General features: G+C 44.2%; 1 protein-coding gene across 1 annotated transcript in view; it reads left to right on the forward strand.

Annotated features, from left to right (window-relative positions):
- NRK (Nik related kinase) overlaps positions 1 to 16,042 on the forward strand; it is a 131,560-nt gene that overhangs the window by 58,637 nt on the left and 56,881 nt on the right. The window contains exons 13-15 of the mRNA XM_061598987.1: positions 314 to 475; positions 8,942 to 9,106; positions 13,974 to 14,129. Of these exons, the coding sequence (XP_061454971.1) occupies positions 314 to 475; positions 8,942 to 9,106; positions 13,974 to 14,129 (483 nt within the window). The remainder of the gene's footprint in view (positions 1 to 313; positions 476 to 8,941; positions 9,107 to 13,973; positions 14,130 to 16,042) is intronic.

Below are 16,042 nucleotides of genomic sequence, written 5' to 3' on the forward strand. Positions count from 1 at the left end.
TCCTTGTGTGTTTGCTCCCACCACAAAAGGAAGAGCAAAGGGGCTGTGTGTATAGCCGGAAGGCATCCATTCTCTTTGGGGGTAGTTCAGGGTAATTTCTCTCATACCACTTACTAGTTAACTTGTCGACAAAAGATGCTCCAGGCTTTCATAGATTAGTGGCTACCTCAGAGCATGGGATTCTATTCTTTCAAAGCCACATTTGCACAGAATTAGCCCTAGCAGCAGTGTGAGTTTAATAGCAATCCCTTTTATCAGCAATCTCTGAGCAGATATTATATGTAAGCCACATTATTTCTTGCCATGTGTTTAGCACCAGAAGAGGGAAGAGCTTCGGAAGCACCTGGACCTTGAAAGGAGATGTCCGGAAATCAAGGCCACTCAGAGCAAAGCTGACAAGGATAAAGATGGCAGGCGAAGTCATGAAGATGGGTGGGGCAAAGCAGATGGAGAGAAGAAGCCGGAATTCCAGCAGGTGTGGATGTAGTTTTGTAGGAGGAGGAAGTCTCTGTATTTTCTGTGGTGAAAAGCCCACTTTGTTCTTTCACTTATGAGTCTTCTTGCCATAGTGGGGGTGTGTGCGTGTAAATAGTGCAAGTTAGGCCTCTGTGTGGAACACCCACTTCAGATGTCAGGGGTGGGGAACCTCAGACCCAGGGGCCAAATATGGCCCTCCACATTTCTCTGTCTGGCCCTTGGAACTGTCTCCAGGCCATCCACTACTTTCTCCAAGCCACGCCCCTCTCTGGCCTTTCTTTGCACCCCAAATGTTTTTGCCTGGCTGAAATGTGTCCTTGAACTCTGACAAGGCCTCTTAAGAACATAAGAACATAAGAAGAGCCTGCTGGATCAGGCCAGTGGCCCATCTAGTCCAGCATCCTGTTCTCACAGTGGCCAACCAGGTGTCTGGGGGAAGCCCGCAAGTAGGACCCGAGTGCAAGAACACTCTCCCCTCCTGAGGCTTCCGGCAACTGGTTTTCAGAAGCATGCTGCCTCTGACTAGGGTGGCAGAGCACAGCCATCATGGCTAGTAGCCATTGATAGCCCTGTCCTCCATGAATTTGTCTAATCTTCTTTTAAAGCCATCCAAGCTGGTGGCCATTACTGCATCTTGTGGGAGCAAATTCCATAGTTTAACTATGCGCTGAGTAAAGAAGTACTTCCTTTTGTCTGTCCTGAATCTTCCAACATTCAGCTTCTTTGAATGTCCACGAGTTCTAGTATTATGAGAGAGGGAGAAGAACTTTTCTCTATCCACTTTCTCAATGCCATGCATAATTTTATACACTTCTATCATGTCTCCTCTGACCCGCCTTTTCTCTAAACTAAAAAGCCCCAAATGCTGCAACCTTTCCTCGTAAGGGAGTCGCTCCATCCCCTTGATCATTCTGGTTGCCCTCTTCTGAACCTTTTCCAACTCTATAATATCCTTTTTGAGATGAGGCGACCAGAACTGTACACAGTATTCCAAATGCGGCCGCACCATAGATTTATACAACGGCATTATGATATCGGCTGTTTTATTTTCAATACCTTTCCTAATTATTGCTAGCATGGAATTTGCCTTTTTCACAGCTGCCGCACACTGGGTCGACATTTTCATCGTGCTGTCCACTACAACCCCGAGGTCTCTCTCCTGGTCGGTCACCGCCAGTTCAGACCCCATGAGCGTATATGTGAAATTCAGATTTTTTGCTCCAATACGCATAATTTTACACTTGTTTATATTGAATTGCATTTGCCATTTTTCCGCCCATTCACTCAGTTTGGAGAGGTCTTTTTGGAGCTCTTCGCAATCCCTTTTTGTTTTAACAACCCTGAACAATTTAGTGTCATCAGCAAACTTGGCCACTTCACTGCTCACTCCTAATTCTAGGTCATTAATGAACAAGTTGAAAAGTACAGGTCCCAATACTGATCCTTGAGGGACTCCACTTTCTACAGCCCTCCATTGGGAGAACTGTCCATTTATTCCTACTCTCTGCTTTCTGCTTCTTAACCAATTCCTTATCCACAAGAGGACCTCTCCTCTTATTCCATGACTGCTAAGCTTCCTCAGAAGCCTTTGGTGAGGTACCTTGTCAAACGCTTTTTGAAAGTCTAAGTACACTATGTCCACTGGATCACCTCTATCTATATGCTTGTTGACACTCTCAAAGAATTCTAATAAGTTACTGAGACAGGACTTTCCCTTGCAGAAGCCATGCTGGCTCTGCTTCAGCAAGGCTTGTTCTTCTATGTGCTTAGTTAATCTAGCTTTAATAATACTTTCTACCAGTTTTCCAGGGACAGAAGTTAAGCTAACTGGCCTGTAATTTCCGGGATCCCCTCTGGATCCCTTTTTGAATATTGGCGTTACATTTGCCACTTTCCAGTCCTCAGGCACGGAGGAGGACCCAAGGGACAAGTTACATATTTTAGTTAGCAGATCAGCAATTTCACATTCGAGTTCTTTGAGAACTCTCGGGTTGATGCCATCCGGGCCCGGTGATTTGTCAGTTTTTATATTGTCCATTAAGCTTAGAACTTCCTCTCTCATTACCACTATTTGTCTCAGTTCCTCAGAATCCCTTTCTGCAAATGTTAGTTCAGGTTCAGGGATCTACCCTATATCTTCCACTGTGAAGACAGATGCAAAGAATTCATTTAGCTTCTCTGCAATCTCCTTATCGTTCTTTAGTATACCTTTGACTCCCTTATCATCCAAGGGTCCAATTGTCTCCCTAGATGGTCTCCTGCTTTGAATGTATTTATAGAATTTTTTGTTGTTGGTTTTTATGTTCTTAGCAATGTGCTCCTCAAATTCTTTTTTAGCATCCCTTATTGTCTTCTTGCATTTCTTTTGCCAGAGTTTGTGTTCTTTTTTATTTTCTTCATTCGGACAAGACTTCCATTTTCTGAAGGAAGACTTTTTGCCTCTAAGAGTTTCCTTGACTTTGCTCGTTAACCATGCTGGCATCATCTTGGCCCTGGCGGTACCTTTTCTGATCTGCGGTATGCACTCCAGTTGAGCTTCTAATAGAGTGTTTTTAAACAACTTCCAAGCATTTTCGAGTGATGTGACCCTCTGGACTTTGTTTTTCAGCTTTCTTTTTACCAATCCCCTCATTTTTGTGAAGTTTCCTCTTTTGAAGTCAAATGTGACCGTGTTGGATTTTCTTGGCAATTGGCCATTTACATGTATGTTTAATTTAATAGCACTGTGGTCACTGCTCCCAATTGGTTCAACAACACTTACATCTCGCACCAGGTCCCGGTCCCCACTGAGGATTACGTCCAGGGTTGCCGTCCCTCTGGTCGGTTCCATGACCAACTGGTCTAGGGAATAGTCATTTAGAATATCTAGAAACTTTGCTTCTTTGTCATGACTGGAACACATATGCGGCCAGTCTATGTCCGGGTAGTTGAAGTCACCCATTACTACCACATTTCCTAGTTTGCTCAATTTCATATCTCATCTCATCTCAAGGTCTCCCTGAGCATTTTGATCAGGGGGACGATAGATCGTTCCCAGTATTAAGTCCCTCCTGGGGCATGGTATCACCACCCACAACGATTCTGTGGAGGAGTCTGCCTCTTTTGGGGTTTCGAGCTTGCTGGATTCAATGCCTTCTTTCACGTATAGAGCGACTCCACCACCAATACGTCCTTCCCCGTCCTTCCGATATAGTTTATATCCAGGGATAACCGTATCCCACTGGTTACCTCCATTCCACCAGGTCTCCGTTATGCTCACTATATCAATGCTCTCCTCTAAGACCAAGCACTCCAGTTCTCCCATCTTGGTTCGGAGGCTCCTAGCATTAGCGTACAGGCACTTGTAAGCAGTGTCTCTCTTCAAGTGTCTTTGGCACTTGTGGTTAGGCCTGTGGTAATTTTGCTCTTCTGAATTTATATCCTGTGCCCCTGCTCTCAAAATGCCTACTTCTAGGCCTACCCCTTTTAAAATTTCATCATTTCTTTGGTTTTTATCCCAGGGGGGAGGTTTATTCCAAACCGGACCTTTCTCAGCTCCTGTCGGGTTTCCCCCCTCAGTCAGTTTAAAAGCTGCTCTGCTACCTTTTTAATTTTAAGTGCCAGCAGTCTGGTTCCATTCTGGTTCAAGTGGAGCCCGTCCCTTTTGTACAGGCCCGGCTTGTCCCAAAATGTTCCCCAGTGCCTAACAAATCCAAACCCTTCCACCCGACACCATCGTCTCATCCACGCATTGAGACTGCGAAGCTGGGCCTGTCTGGCTGGGCCTGCGTGTGGAACCAGTAGCATTTCAGAGAAAGCCACCTTGGAGGTCCTGGCTTTCAGCATCCTATCTAGCAACCTAAATTTTGCTTCCAGGACCTCATGGCTGCATTTCCCCATGTCGTTGGTGCCAACGTGCACCACGACCACTGACTCCTTCCCAGCACTGTCTATCTAAACGACGGGCGATATCCGCAACCTTCGCACTAGGCAGGCAAAACACCTTGCGGTCTACACGCCCATCACACACCCCACTGTCTATGTTCCTAATGATCGAATCACCCACTACAAGGATCCCTCCACCCCCTGGAGATATATCCTCGGCACGAGAGGATAGCTGCTCATCCCCCAAGGAATGGGTCCCTTCTAAGGGATCGTTTCCCTCTTCCTCAGCTGGATGCTTTCCTTCCCCGAGACCATCGTTCTCCATGATAGCAGGAGAGCTATCATCGTTGGAGTGGGACACAGCTATAACATCCCTGAAGGCCTCCTCCACACACCTCTCTGCCTCTCTCAGCTTTTCCAGGTCCGCCACCTTGGCCTCAAGGAAATGAAGTCGTTCCCGGAGAGCCAGGAGCTCATTGCACCGAGAGCACACCCACGACTTCTGTCCAACAGGCAGATAGTCATACATGCTGCAGGCGGTGCAAAACACTGGAAAGCCCCCACACCCCTGCTGGCTTCTTACCTGCATAGTTTTGTTTAAGGTTTATTATGTCAATGGGTTGGAGACTGCGGTTTAGTTGAGGTCAGGGAACAGACGGGCAGAGTGGGGGGCCCTGGCCTCCTCGCCCTACTGCCGAACTCGCTCTGCTGCTTAACTCGCCTTGACGCTTTGTCAGCTGGGGCTCCCTCTAGCTCGTGGAGCAGGCTCCCTCGCTAGGGTGCTCTGACTTCATATGTGTGGCTGGTTCCTCCCAGCTACTGCTGCCAGCCAATGATGTGTTACTTGAGGCTGATGGCTATCAGCTGGGGCTTAACTCTTTAGTATTCTCTCAGGCTTCCTTCCTGAGCGAAGGGCGGGGCTGTTTAAGCTTTTGGCTGCTTTTAATCTCAGCAAGGGGCTGCGCCTTCCAGGCAAGTCTTTTTTGTTTGTTGTTTTCCCACCTAGAACAGCCTGACCTTTCTTTAACCTAGGGAAACAGAGCTTGTGGTTGTGTTTCAGGAAGGCTGAAGCTGCCCTTTTTAGCAAGGACTGAGCTGACTCTCTCCCTGTATGTATCGGTGGAGTTTCCTTTTCCCCCTTCTCTCCGACTGGAATTTAGCCTTGTTTACAGTGTCCCCTGAAGCTTTCCTGCTAGGATGGTGTTGAAAACTAGCTTTCTATAGGCTTCCTTCTCCTAGGATCTGTCTCCTAAGATATAGGTTCTTTCAGGATTTGGCTCCTAGCTCAGGGTGACCTTGGGCTGCCCTTATTACTTATTGCTCTGAGCTGTTTTACTTCAATTAAATAATGGAATAAATGGGAGCTACTTACCCTCTTTTCACTCTGCTGCTTAACTCGCCTTGACTCTTTGTCAGCTGGGGCCTTGACGCTTCGTCAGCTGGGGCTCCCTCTAGCTCATGGAGCAGGCTCCCTCGCTAGGGTGCTCTGACTTTATATGTGTGGCTGGTTCCTCCCAGCTATTGCTTGTACTACTTGCTTGCCTGGGTGGAGGATAGAGAGAGGTGTGTGTGTGTGTGTATAAAAACTAATCTACTGCCCAGAGGTAAAATTTACCCACTTTGCTCACTTTTGCATCTGGCCCCGCCCACCACTGGCATATGGCCCTTGGAAGGGTGCCCTGAAGCAAGTGCAGCCCTCGGGCTGGAAAAGAGTTCCCCATTCCTCCATTTATGTTGTGGATCTGGTGGAAGGATGTGGTGTGTGCTTCCTCCTCCACTATGGAGAATGGAGAAACAGCATGAAGTAGCCCAAAGTCTTTCAAAGATTATTTATTGGCTCCCCTTCCCCCCCCCATTTAAGCACTTGGTGGTAGGCTTTTCGTTTATTCCCCATTGCATCCCCCCCAGACCTGTGCCCAGTTGCCTTTGTGTGCACTTAATGGCTGGTGCACACACTCACTGTAAGATGTACATATGTCTTATACTAAGTCAGACTATCTTCTCCATATATTGTCTACTCTGATAGACAGCGACTTTCCACAAATCTCAGGCAGAGGTCTTTGCCATCACCTGTTACTTTAGCCATTTAGTTGGAGATCCCAGGGATTGAACTTGGGATCTTCTGCATGGAAATCAAGGGCTCCAGCACTGAGCTACAGCCCATTTCCCAATGGCAAGATGCATGTTTAGTTTTAATGGATGATTCCTGCATCAGTACCCACTGACAGAAGTCTTTCCTCTGTCGACTTTCTTGTTTAGGCCTGGTTCAGACAATTTGCCCTGCAGTTATGTCCTTTGCATGGTAGAGGCTTCGACTGGTGCTTGAGAATAGTCATGTTCGGCACCAGGCAAATGTCTATTTATTTATAGAAGTATTTACCACCCTCTCACAAAATATCGGGGCAGTGCACAGCGATATAAAAGCAGAGGGCTGTGATAAATGAAAATGGTGCACTAGTGCAAAGGTTAATGCTAGCCCAATGGAATCCCCCCTTTCCCCATGCCATCCCCATATCAGTTATGAAGGGTTGGGGACCTCCACCCCCCAAAAAAAACAGATTTAGGGGATGCAAGAAGGAGGAGAGCAGGAGATAGTTCCATTCATTAAAGGAATGCAGAACAATCATTAAAATGACTGGCTGATCAAAACATGTAAACATTTGTATAGGTTTGCCTACATAAAAACGTCTTTGGGAGATGCTTGAAAGTCAAAAGCAGGAATGCCTGCCAAATCTCTGCCAGAAGAGTGTTCCATGGCATGAGACTAGCGACACTAAATGCCTGACTTCTAGTTGAGGCCAGCTGGGCCTCAGTAACACAGGGGACAACTAGCAGTGCTCCTCTGGATGATCTCACTGTTCAGGCTGGGATATAAGGGCTGAGACAGTCCTTAAGATATCCTGAACCCAAGTTCTTCAGGGTGTCGTATATCAACACAGGAGCCTTGAACCTGGCCCAGTAGCATATAGGCAGGCAGTATAGATCTTTTAACAGAGGTGTCGCCTGCTGTCGGCCATCTGCCCCCATCAGCAGTCTAGCCGCATATTTTGCACCAGCTGTATGTGAGCTGGTCAATTTGTATGCAGGATTCACCTGATCAGAATGATCTTTCCTCCTCCTCCCAAAAGGTGAAAGAACTGTAGATATTGGGTAAATTATATGCACATCTCTACATGCAATTGCCTGATTCATGAATGGCACAATGATGGTGCTGTATAAATCGCACAGTAATAGCATATTCAGGTGCTGAGTGCCAACAGATTTGTAGTCAAAACTGAGACACAAGACGGAGGTGCTGGCATGTTTGGGGGAATCCCAAGGTTTGCAGAAGTTCAACAATCTTTAGAAATAAAAGCTTAAGGGTGCCAAAGGACAACAAAGAAACCTAAGATAGCTGATGAGCATGCTCAGTGGCCACAGGATGTTTGTTGCTCAGGGCGGATAGGGGGAAGAGAGTAAAACAAAAATTGGGGAAAAGAGAATGGAATGGGGCATATTGAAAGAAGTCATGGCTGGCTGAACAGGAGCATTTCACACTGCTACATTTTGTTGTGGGTCCCACTTTTAATAAATCATGATGATAACATCATTTGCTTTATACTAGGTCACGTTCCACCATACATTTAAAGCATTCTATACCACTTTAAGAGTCACAGCTGTCCTCAAAGAATCCTGGGAATTGTAGTTTAAGGGTGCAGACCTCACACAGCTGCAATATTCAGCACCATCAGGACCGTTAACATGGTATAAGAGTGCTTTGAGCCTACTCCTGAGGCCTTCTTCCAGCCACCACTATATAAAAGATTTTACTGTGCAAAACTGGCACTGTTACAGGTGTCACATAATACTCGTTCCGCAGTTGTAAGAAATCATTCTTTGAGTGTGGCAGCACCTACACTTTGGAACTTCCTTCCTACTGACATCAGGCAGGCGCTCTTGCTGTACTCTTTTCGATGCTTGCTTAAAGCATTTTTGTTTAGGCAAGCCTATCTAGACATGTAGAAGTTACATTGTTTTAACTTGTTTTTAGCTTATTGTTGATTTTTAACTTTCTTTTTATTGATAATTTGAATGTTTGGGGGCGGGGTTGTAAACCACTCTTGAGGTTTTTGTAAGATCAAGCAGTGTATAATCAATTAATAAATAAAGGGTTGTATTCAACCAAGTTCTGCTCATAGTAGACCCATTGAAATTATTTAACCATAGTCATGTCCATTAACTATTCTGAATAAGACTGAATACCACCCAATACAAAATAAAGTGCTGTGGTTCTAAAAACCTAAATCTGCCCCTATGTCTGCTTACGTAGGAACACAGGAACATACATAGGAAGCTGCCTTACACTGAGTCACACCAGTGGCCAATCTAGCTCAGTACTGCCTACACTGACTGACAGCGGCTTTCCAGGGTTTGAGGCAGGAGTCACTCCCAGGCATATCTGGAGGTGGGGATTGAACCTGGCACCTTCTGCATGCAAGACAGATGCTCTACCACTGAGCTGTGGGCCTTCCCCTAATGGCTGATCAGACCCAGCAATAAGTTTCTAAATTTTTAACACTTCTTTCCTTGCAATATGATTCTTATTTCTTCCCTGCTCTAGAAAAAAGTTGAAGAAGCACATCACGGTAAAAAGCTCCACCGGACTCTTCCCAAAGACCAAACACAGTTGCTTTCTCTCCAGCATGATCACAAGCAGAAAAATAAAGACCCTCCCAGGCTTCTCGCCCCTCAAGCCCGTCTCCCATCAAATAGCACAAGCAAAGAGGTAGGTTGCATCTCACTGGGAATGGACTGTTCTCTAGATCAGGAATGATATGCTGGCCCCCCGGTTGTCCTGTGAGGTTTTAATTAAGGTAAAGTTTGTTTGTTTTTCTTATGTTCAAAATGTCACTTGGAAGAAAAAGAAACAATGAGATTGTGGTTGCATATACACCATACATTTAAAACACATCTCCCCTCCCCCCCAAAAAAAGAATCCTGGGAACTATAGTTTACCCCTCACAGAACTACAGTTCCCAGGACACTTAACAAACGACGCCAGGATTCTTTGGTGGTGGTGGAGGGATTTTACTCATTTTTATATTCTTACATTTATATCCTGCCTTTCTTTCATCAAAGAACCCAAGGTGGCATACATATAGTTCCCAGGCAATTTCCCATCAAGGCACTGACCAGACCCAGACCCGCTTAGCAGCAGAAAAGTGTGGCCTCATGTCCTTTTACACCATACCTTGGGACCACAATGTGCTTTCAATGTACTTTAAAGGGATGGTGTGTTTGCAGCTGGAGATATGGCATTGCAGGGCCTCTCCATCAGCCCAGCTGACAGACCAGCAGCATTTCTTCCGCATCTCCTTGAACACTTTCCATTCAAGCTTCCATTCATTACCAGAATAACTAAGCACTAGTGCCTGAGTTTGCTTTTTTTTTGCCCCCTCTTCCCTCCCAGTCTCTTTTCCTTTCATGTGGTTTTTAGATTAGAAACCAAAGACAAGGACTTTGTTACTATTGCTCTTTGTTAGCTGCTCTGGGAGCCTTTTTTTTCCAACTGAAGATGGGATTTTGTTTTAAAAGTCCTATAAATAAATATCAGTTCTGCCCACCCCTTCCCAAGCAGTCTGACTTGTATAGCCAAGAGAGAAATTGGCTGCTTCTGTGAAAACCAAATCAACAGTCTTATTGTACTCACAGTTAGGGTGATTGATTTTTATAACTGTACTTTCAATTGTAAATTGTGGCTTCTAATCACTATTGGTGCTTGTGAGTATGGAAGGATGTTTGAATGAATGAATGCAGGATGTGGGCCACATCTGCACCATACGTTTAAAACACTATTATGCCACTTTAAACAGTCATGTCTTCCCCCAAAGAATCCGGGGGACTGTAGTTTGTTAAATGTGCTGAGAGTGGTTACAATTCCCAGAGTTCATGTGGAAGAGAAATTAATTGTTAAACAACACTGGGAATTGTAACTCTGTGAAGGGAATAGGGGTCTCCCAGCAACTCTCAGCAAATGACGCTTCCCAGGCTTCTTTGGTACTGCTTTAAATGTATTGTGCAAATGTGGCCAAAGATGGTCATCTTGTGTAGATAATGCAACTGACTGGGGAGAGACACTATTCCTAGACAGCAATAGAATAGAGAATGGTGAAACTCCTCTTTAATTAGACAGTGCTACAGGTAGGTGGGAACTGAATTGGCTTGGCTTACTTTCATGAGTCATCTGGGTAGAAGATGCTTGAGATTTTTCTGCACCCCAGTTTTTCCTGTCATGAAGGAGCGGATCCATGGATGGGTTGCTCCTCCCGCAGTGCAAGGGGGAGGAGTAAGCCATCCATGGATCTCCCCCATCCCCTGCCGAAAATGAACTTGTTTACGGCAAGTCCAATGTTCTCTTCTCTCCGGTTAAAGGGGCCCACGTATGGTCTCTAGTTTGGTGCTTCCAAATCCTGGAGCCTGCCCTGCAGAAACACACCTGGAAGAGTCCATATATAAATGACTTACAAGGGGTGTGGTTTGGTAGCAACCTAGGGGTGTATTCCACTAAGTCCTACTCAGAGTAGACCCATTGAAATGTATGAACCTCAGTTAGTTATGTCAATTAACTTCAGTTGAATACCACCCATTATTTCTAAGCTTTAGGGAAGGGTTGACTAACCTGCTGCTGGCCTTCAACTCCCACAAACCCCAGCCAGCACATCCAGTGGTCAGGTATGATGGAAGCTAGAGTCCAGCAACAGCCGGAAGGCTACAGGTTAGCCACCTCTGTTTTAGGGAATGAAAACAACTCTGTTTCATTGCTCCAGCTTCCTCCTTTAATTTTTCTTTTTTTAAAAAAAAATAAATCTGTCGCCCGAGGGGGGCAAAGAAGCACATTGCAAAATGTCAGCTCCTGTACTCATCTGCACCTTTGACATGTATTCCATAAATGACCTCTTTGTACTGGAATGAAGTGCATTGTAAAATTTACCCGTGCCATTACTGTTAAATTTTAATCTAAATGTACTGTTGTGGATTTCTGACATTAGCAGTTGTAGGCAGCGAGTCTCTGCTGGAAGCACACGGCATTAAAAGGAAGCAAATTGGGCCTGACATAAATCTGCAATTTCTCTTGCAAGTGCTGATTGTGCCTTGTGTGTTTCTAAAGCTGTGCCACTGCTGTTATGGTTCTGCCTGTTTGGTTCCTTTAATCCTATTGGCATCATGTCGATTTTGCTGGGGGAGGGGCACGGGGAAGGGAGTTGTAAGGACTCACAGGGTCCAAATAATTGATTCAAGCCATTTCCCCCCAGTGAAATAATAATTACATCTTATCAAGATGATTGTCATTTAGGTGAATCTCCTGGTGTTATATTAACAAGGAAGCTGTTGCCGTCTGCTCAGAGGAAAGCGTGACAGTCTACATGCCAAAAAATAAAATAAAATGTGTTTCCATTTTTTGAGATAAGTTATAAAATTATTTATTTATATTAGGATTGGGGAACCTTTTTCAGATGGGGCTGCTGTCTGCCAGTCTGGGCAACCTTCTAGGGGCACCTGCCGATGGTGGGCAGGGCCAGAGGCAAAAGTGGGTGGAACAAGTCACGTAAATTTTACCGTGGTGCATTAGGCTTTTTTCTACACACACTTACAAGCCCATCTCTCTCCTAGACAAACAAGAGGATTCATCAGAGTTCAGGAATACATTCCACCTAGGCAAAAACACTCCGGATGCAGGGCCAGTTAGGGGTGTGGCTTTGGGAAAGCGGGTACAGCCTTGGAAGAGTGTCAAGGGCCTGAAGGACCTTATTCAGTCTGCAGTCTGAAGGCCAATTGTGGCCCTTCAGGCTTTTCTATGTGGCCCTCAGAACTCTCCCAAGGTCACACTCTCTCTCCTGAGGCCACATACTACTCCCTCCCTGAGTGTTTTTGCCTGGCTGGAATGCGTCCTTGAAATGTGATGATGCCTCTTGCTTGGTGGAGATAAATCTCTGTGTATGTGGTAAGGATGGAAGGACATGTCTGTTTCGATTTTCTCAGTTTCTCATTTTTCTAATCTTAAATTTGGTTCTCCAACTTTCTGCAGCAATTTGAGGGTTTTTTTTTTAAAAAAAATCCTCATGAAAATGCTTTAGCATTTCAGTGCAAATTTTACCTAATAAATATATGTTTTGCATGCAGTTTTGATTACACATTTTTGCAAGAAATTTCTCATCATATAATGCAGTTTTGCATGTTATTTTCACCAATATATTGGTTTTATGCACATTTCCTCTAACTTATGCATTTTTGTAAACATTGCTTGGTTGTCAAAGTGCATCACAAAATTCAAGTAAGTGCGAATTTCCAAGGATGGATGTGTTTCAGTTCTCATATTGTTCCTTAAAGTGTGGATTTGATAAATTCAGCTTTAAATGCAAACTGAATCAGATTTCTTCCCCATCCCTAGGTAGAAACATCTGGTTTTTGTCTGGCTGGATTGTAGGCTACTGTACAAAGATAAGAATCGCATCCATTGCCCTGTCCACTTTTTTGCCTCTGGCCCCACCTCCAGAAGGTTACCCATAGGGGAATGTGGCCCTTTGGCTGAAAACAGTTCCCACCCCTGTCTTTTCATAAGAAAGACTAAAACTGCATGTTACGTAGCAACTCCTGGATTCCCATCCTTGTGTTTGCCATCTAACACAAGTGCAGAAGCAGGGCTGTTTGAAGGGGAGAAGTGGCAGGTGGAAGGAGTGTATTACTCTGACACTTTCCCCCTGCAACCCCCTCTTGCTTGGGCGCTTCCTCACTACACACGCACTACAGACAACACCAATGCTAAAAAGAAATCTCAGTGGAGAGAAAAAAGCCTAGGTGGGGGAGAGGTGCTGCAGGGGTTAAGCATTCGATCTTGCCTGCTACTTACCCCAGCACATGGCTACCTCTCTGTTCACAGTAGCAGGCAAACACAGAGTTGGGAATCCCATAATTGCTGCATAGCTTCTAGTTCATGTCTAACAATCCTTTTAATACCAGAAAAAATGGCATCATAGCAGTGGTGTAGTAATAATGACACTCTAGTGCGAAATAAATTTAAATTGGGGGGGCAGTAGTAAAATGCACAGGGAAGTCTAGCTGAAGGAAACATGGTTCTGTAGCTATACAGATTTATGTCATACTGCATAAGATCTGCTGCAATATCAGGAGCAACTAAATGTATTGGTTTGGCCATAAGCCACAACAACAGTACCGAGCTACTAGTACAAAATAAAATCCAAAAAGAGCAGGGCTCGTATTGGTACAGCATACGTGGATTTGTTTGAAGCGTAGGTCATAATCTGATAAAGTGGATGCAGGATGTCAAAACCTATATAGTCATTGATCAGTAAAACAATCTATGACATGCACATGGGGTAGAAAAAAGCCTTTGGCATGCACAGTCTACTGCAAAGGCATACCAAGCTCCCTTTTTGCAGTTGTATACCTATTGCTGTTGGATAGCTCTGGGAATTTAATTTTGTTGATTTAAGGCGAGCAAGAAAACATAGATACTGTATATCTGCATCTCTTTTTATAAAGCGGGCAACTCAGCAAAGAGTGGGGTATAGCTACACCGTCCCCACAATATGAGCGTTGACTCTCGCAACATGTCTCTTTTGCCTTATTTCCAGAATGAGAACAAGCACAAGAAGAGCGATAGTATCCAAACTGACCTCAAGTGGGCAGCCGTTCTTGGGCGTGATCACACCACCTCGCATGGCCGACAGGGTTCTGGAAGCAGTTCCAGTCCATGTACTCCGGCTTTGCAAAGAGCAGTGATGGCTCAGGTAGGAGATTTGCATCATAAATGATTACTTCAATCAGAAAAATCTATGAGATAGTTAGGGATAGGCAAGTCTTTCCATTTCAGGGTTTCTCCGTTTCTAATTTTTTCCAGTCTTAAGTTCTGTTCTCCACATTTCCACACCATGCTAATTTTTGTTAAACAAAAATTCCTCATGAAAATCCTCATCAGTGTAGTAGTGTGAATTTCTCCTAATATAATATGTTGTCAACTATTTTGCCTAATGTACACATTTTTACAAAGCAATTTTCCATAATATAATTTATATTTGTGTATTATTTTCACTAATATATGCATTTATATGCACACTTTATATTAGGATATGCCTTGTACACATTACTTGGCTGGAGAACTGCACTGCAAAATTTGGAGAAGTGCAAATTTCAAAGGATGGCAGTGATTTGGTTTGCATCTTGCTTCAGAAAGTGAAAATTAGGCAAGTTGGCCTTCAAATGCAAATTGAATCAGATTTCTCCCCATTCATAGAGATATTTCAGGCATAATTCCAAACCATAGTTTGTTACACTGTCCAAACAATAATGTCACTCCTCCAAACATATGTTTATTTTTTTAAAAAAAAGATCCTGTTTTGAATAGCGCAGTCCACTTTTTTCATCTCTTATGTTTTCTGTGCTCCAGAGAAGGAAGTAAATCATAGGATCCCTTTTCAAAAATAAGGATGTGCTCTCCTGTGAATTTACATCAGCTTTTCTGGTGACCAAATCAACGAGAATCCCCTGTACTTTTCTCTCTCCCCATTTGTGGCCAAGAACGCAGATGGAGCAGGCAAACAGAAGGCTGCATTGGATTGTAACAATTGAGTGTTTGTTGATTCTGCAATTTCCTGTCCAACGATAATGGAGATATGCAGGGCAGGCCTAGCAGGGTCTACTTAGACGACTGTTATTTGCGGCGACATTAATGCCTGACTGGATTGTTTCTGAGATATTATCCTTGCATGTTTCACAAAAAGCCTTGGACGCGCTACAGGCTGTTATATTTTCCATTGGAAATGCTTTATTGTGCATAATTCAAATGGTGCCATAAATATATCTGGCAGAGCAAGGAAGAAAGAAGGCTCCCTTCCCAGAAGGCCAAGTTCTTAAAACAAAAATCCTTCTTTATCTTCTTCCCTGGATGAGAAGAACTGAGTAATTTTTGTTTGATATTCATGTATGTTTAGGGGAGCTTCTCCCACAAGTGGGGCAATGCCTAGGTCTCTATAACCCCTTCTTGTAAGGACCATTATATAAGAATGTGTCCCAGTTGCAGTAAAAAAAAAAAAAGGAAAAGGAAAAAGAAAGGTTCTCAGCCTTGATAAAAATAAAACTTTGTTTTAGTCAAAGCCATCATGCAAGCTGGGGGGCCAACAGGACCCGTATCTTCTCTCTTGGCTGCTCTTCTTAAAGCTTGGATATTCACCCATGGTAGTCAGTCTTATCCGTCTTATCAGATGAGTCCACCTCACAACTGAAATGTGATGCAGTCACATACTGGCAAATTTAAGTTGCACAGCTAAAGCTGATTTGGGGCTGTTGCACAAGAAATCCACTCCCCACCCCCTAAAAAAAACCCCAGACTTTTTTTTGCAGTGAGGAAAGTGACAAGAAATACACTAGCAAGTGTGACACTGCTAGTGTATTTATTGTCACTTCCTTAATTGCAAAAAAAAGTCTAAAACCCTTCCCCCAAAAACCAATCAGGATGAATGTCCAATAAATATCCGACATCATCCAACCTCCCAGCAAACACATCAAGATGAACACTGAACAAACAGATCATCTGGAAGTGACCAAAATACTCCTATGTTTTTCCCCACTAGGGGCAAATACAGCACAGGGGGGGGGGGGAGAGAATTTCAGCAGATTTCCAAGTCTGAACAGAAAGGTTTATGAA

The sequence above is a fragment of the Rhineura floridana genome, chromosome 16, assembly GCF_030035675.1.
Source record: "Rhineura floridana isolate rRhiFlo1 chromosome 16, rRhiFlo1.hap2, whole genome shotgun sequence".
Classification (NCBI taxonomy): Eukaryota; Metazoa; Chordata; class Lepidosauria; order Squamata; family Rhineuridae; genus Rhineura; species Rhineura floridana.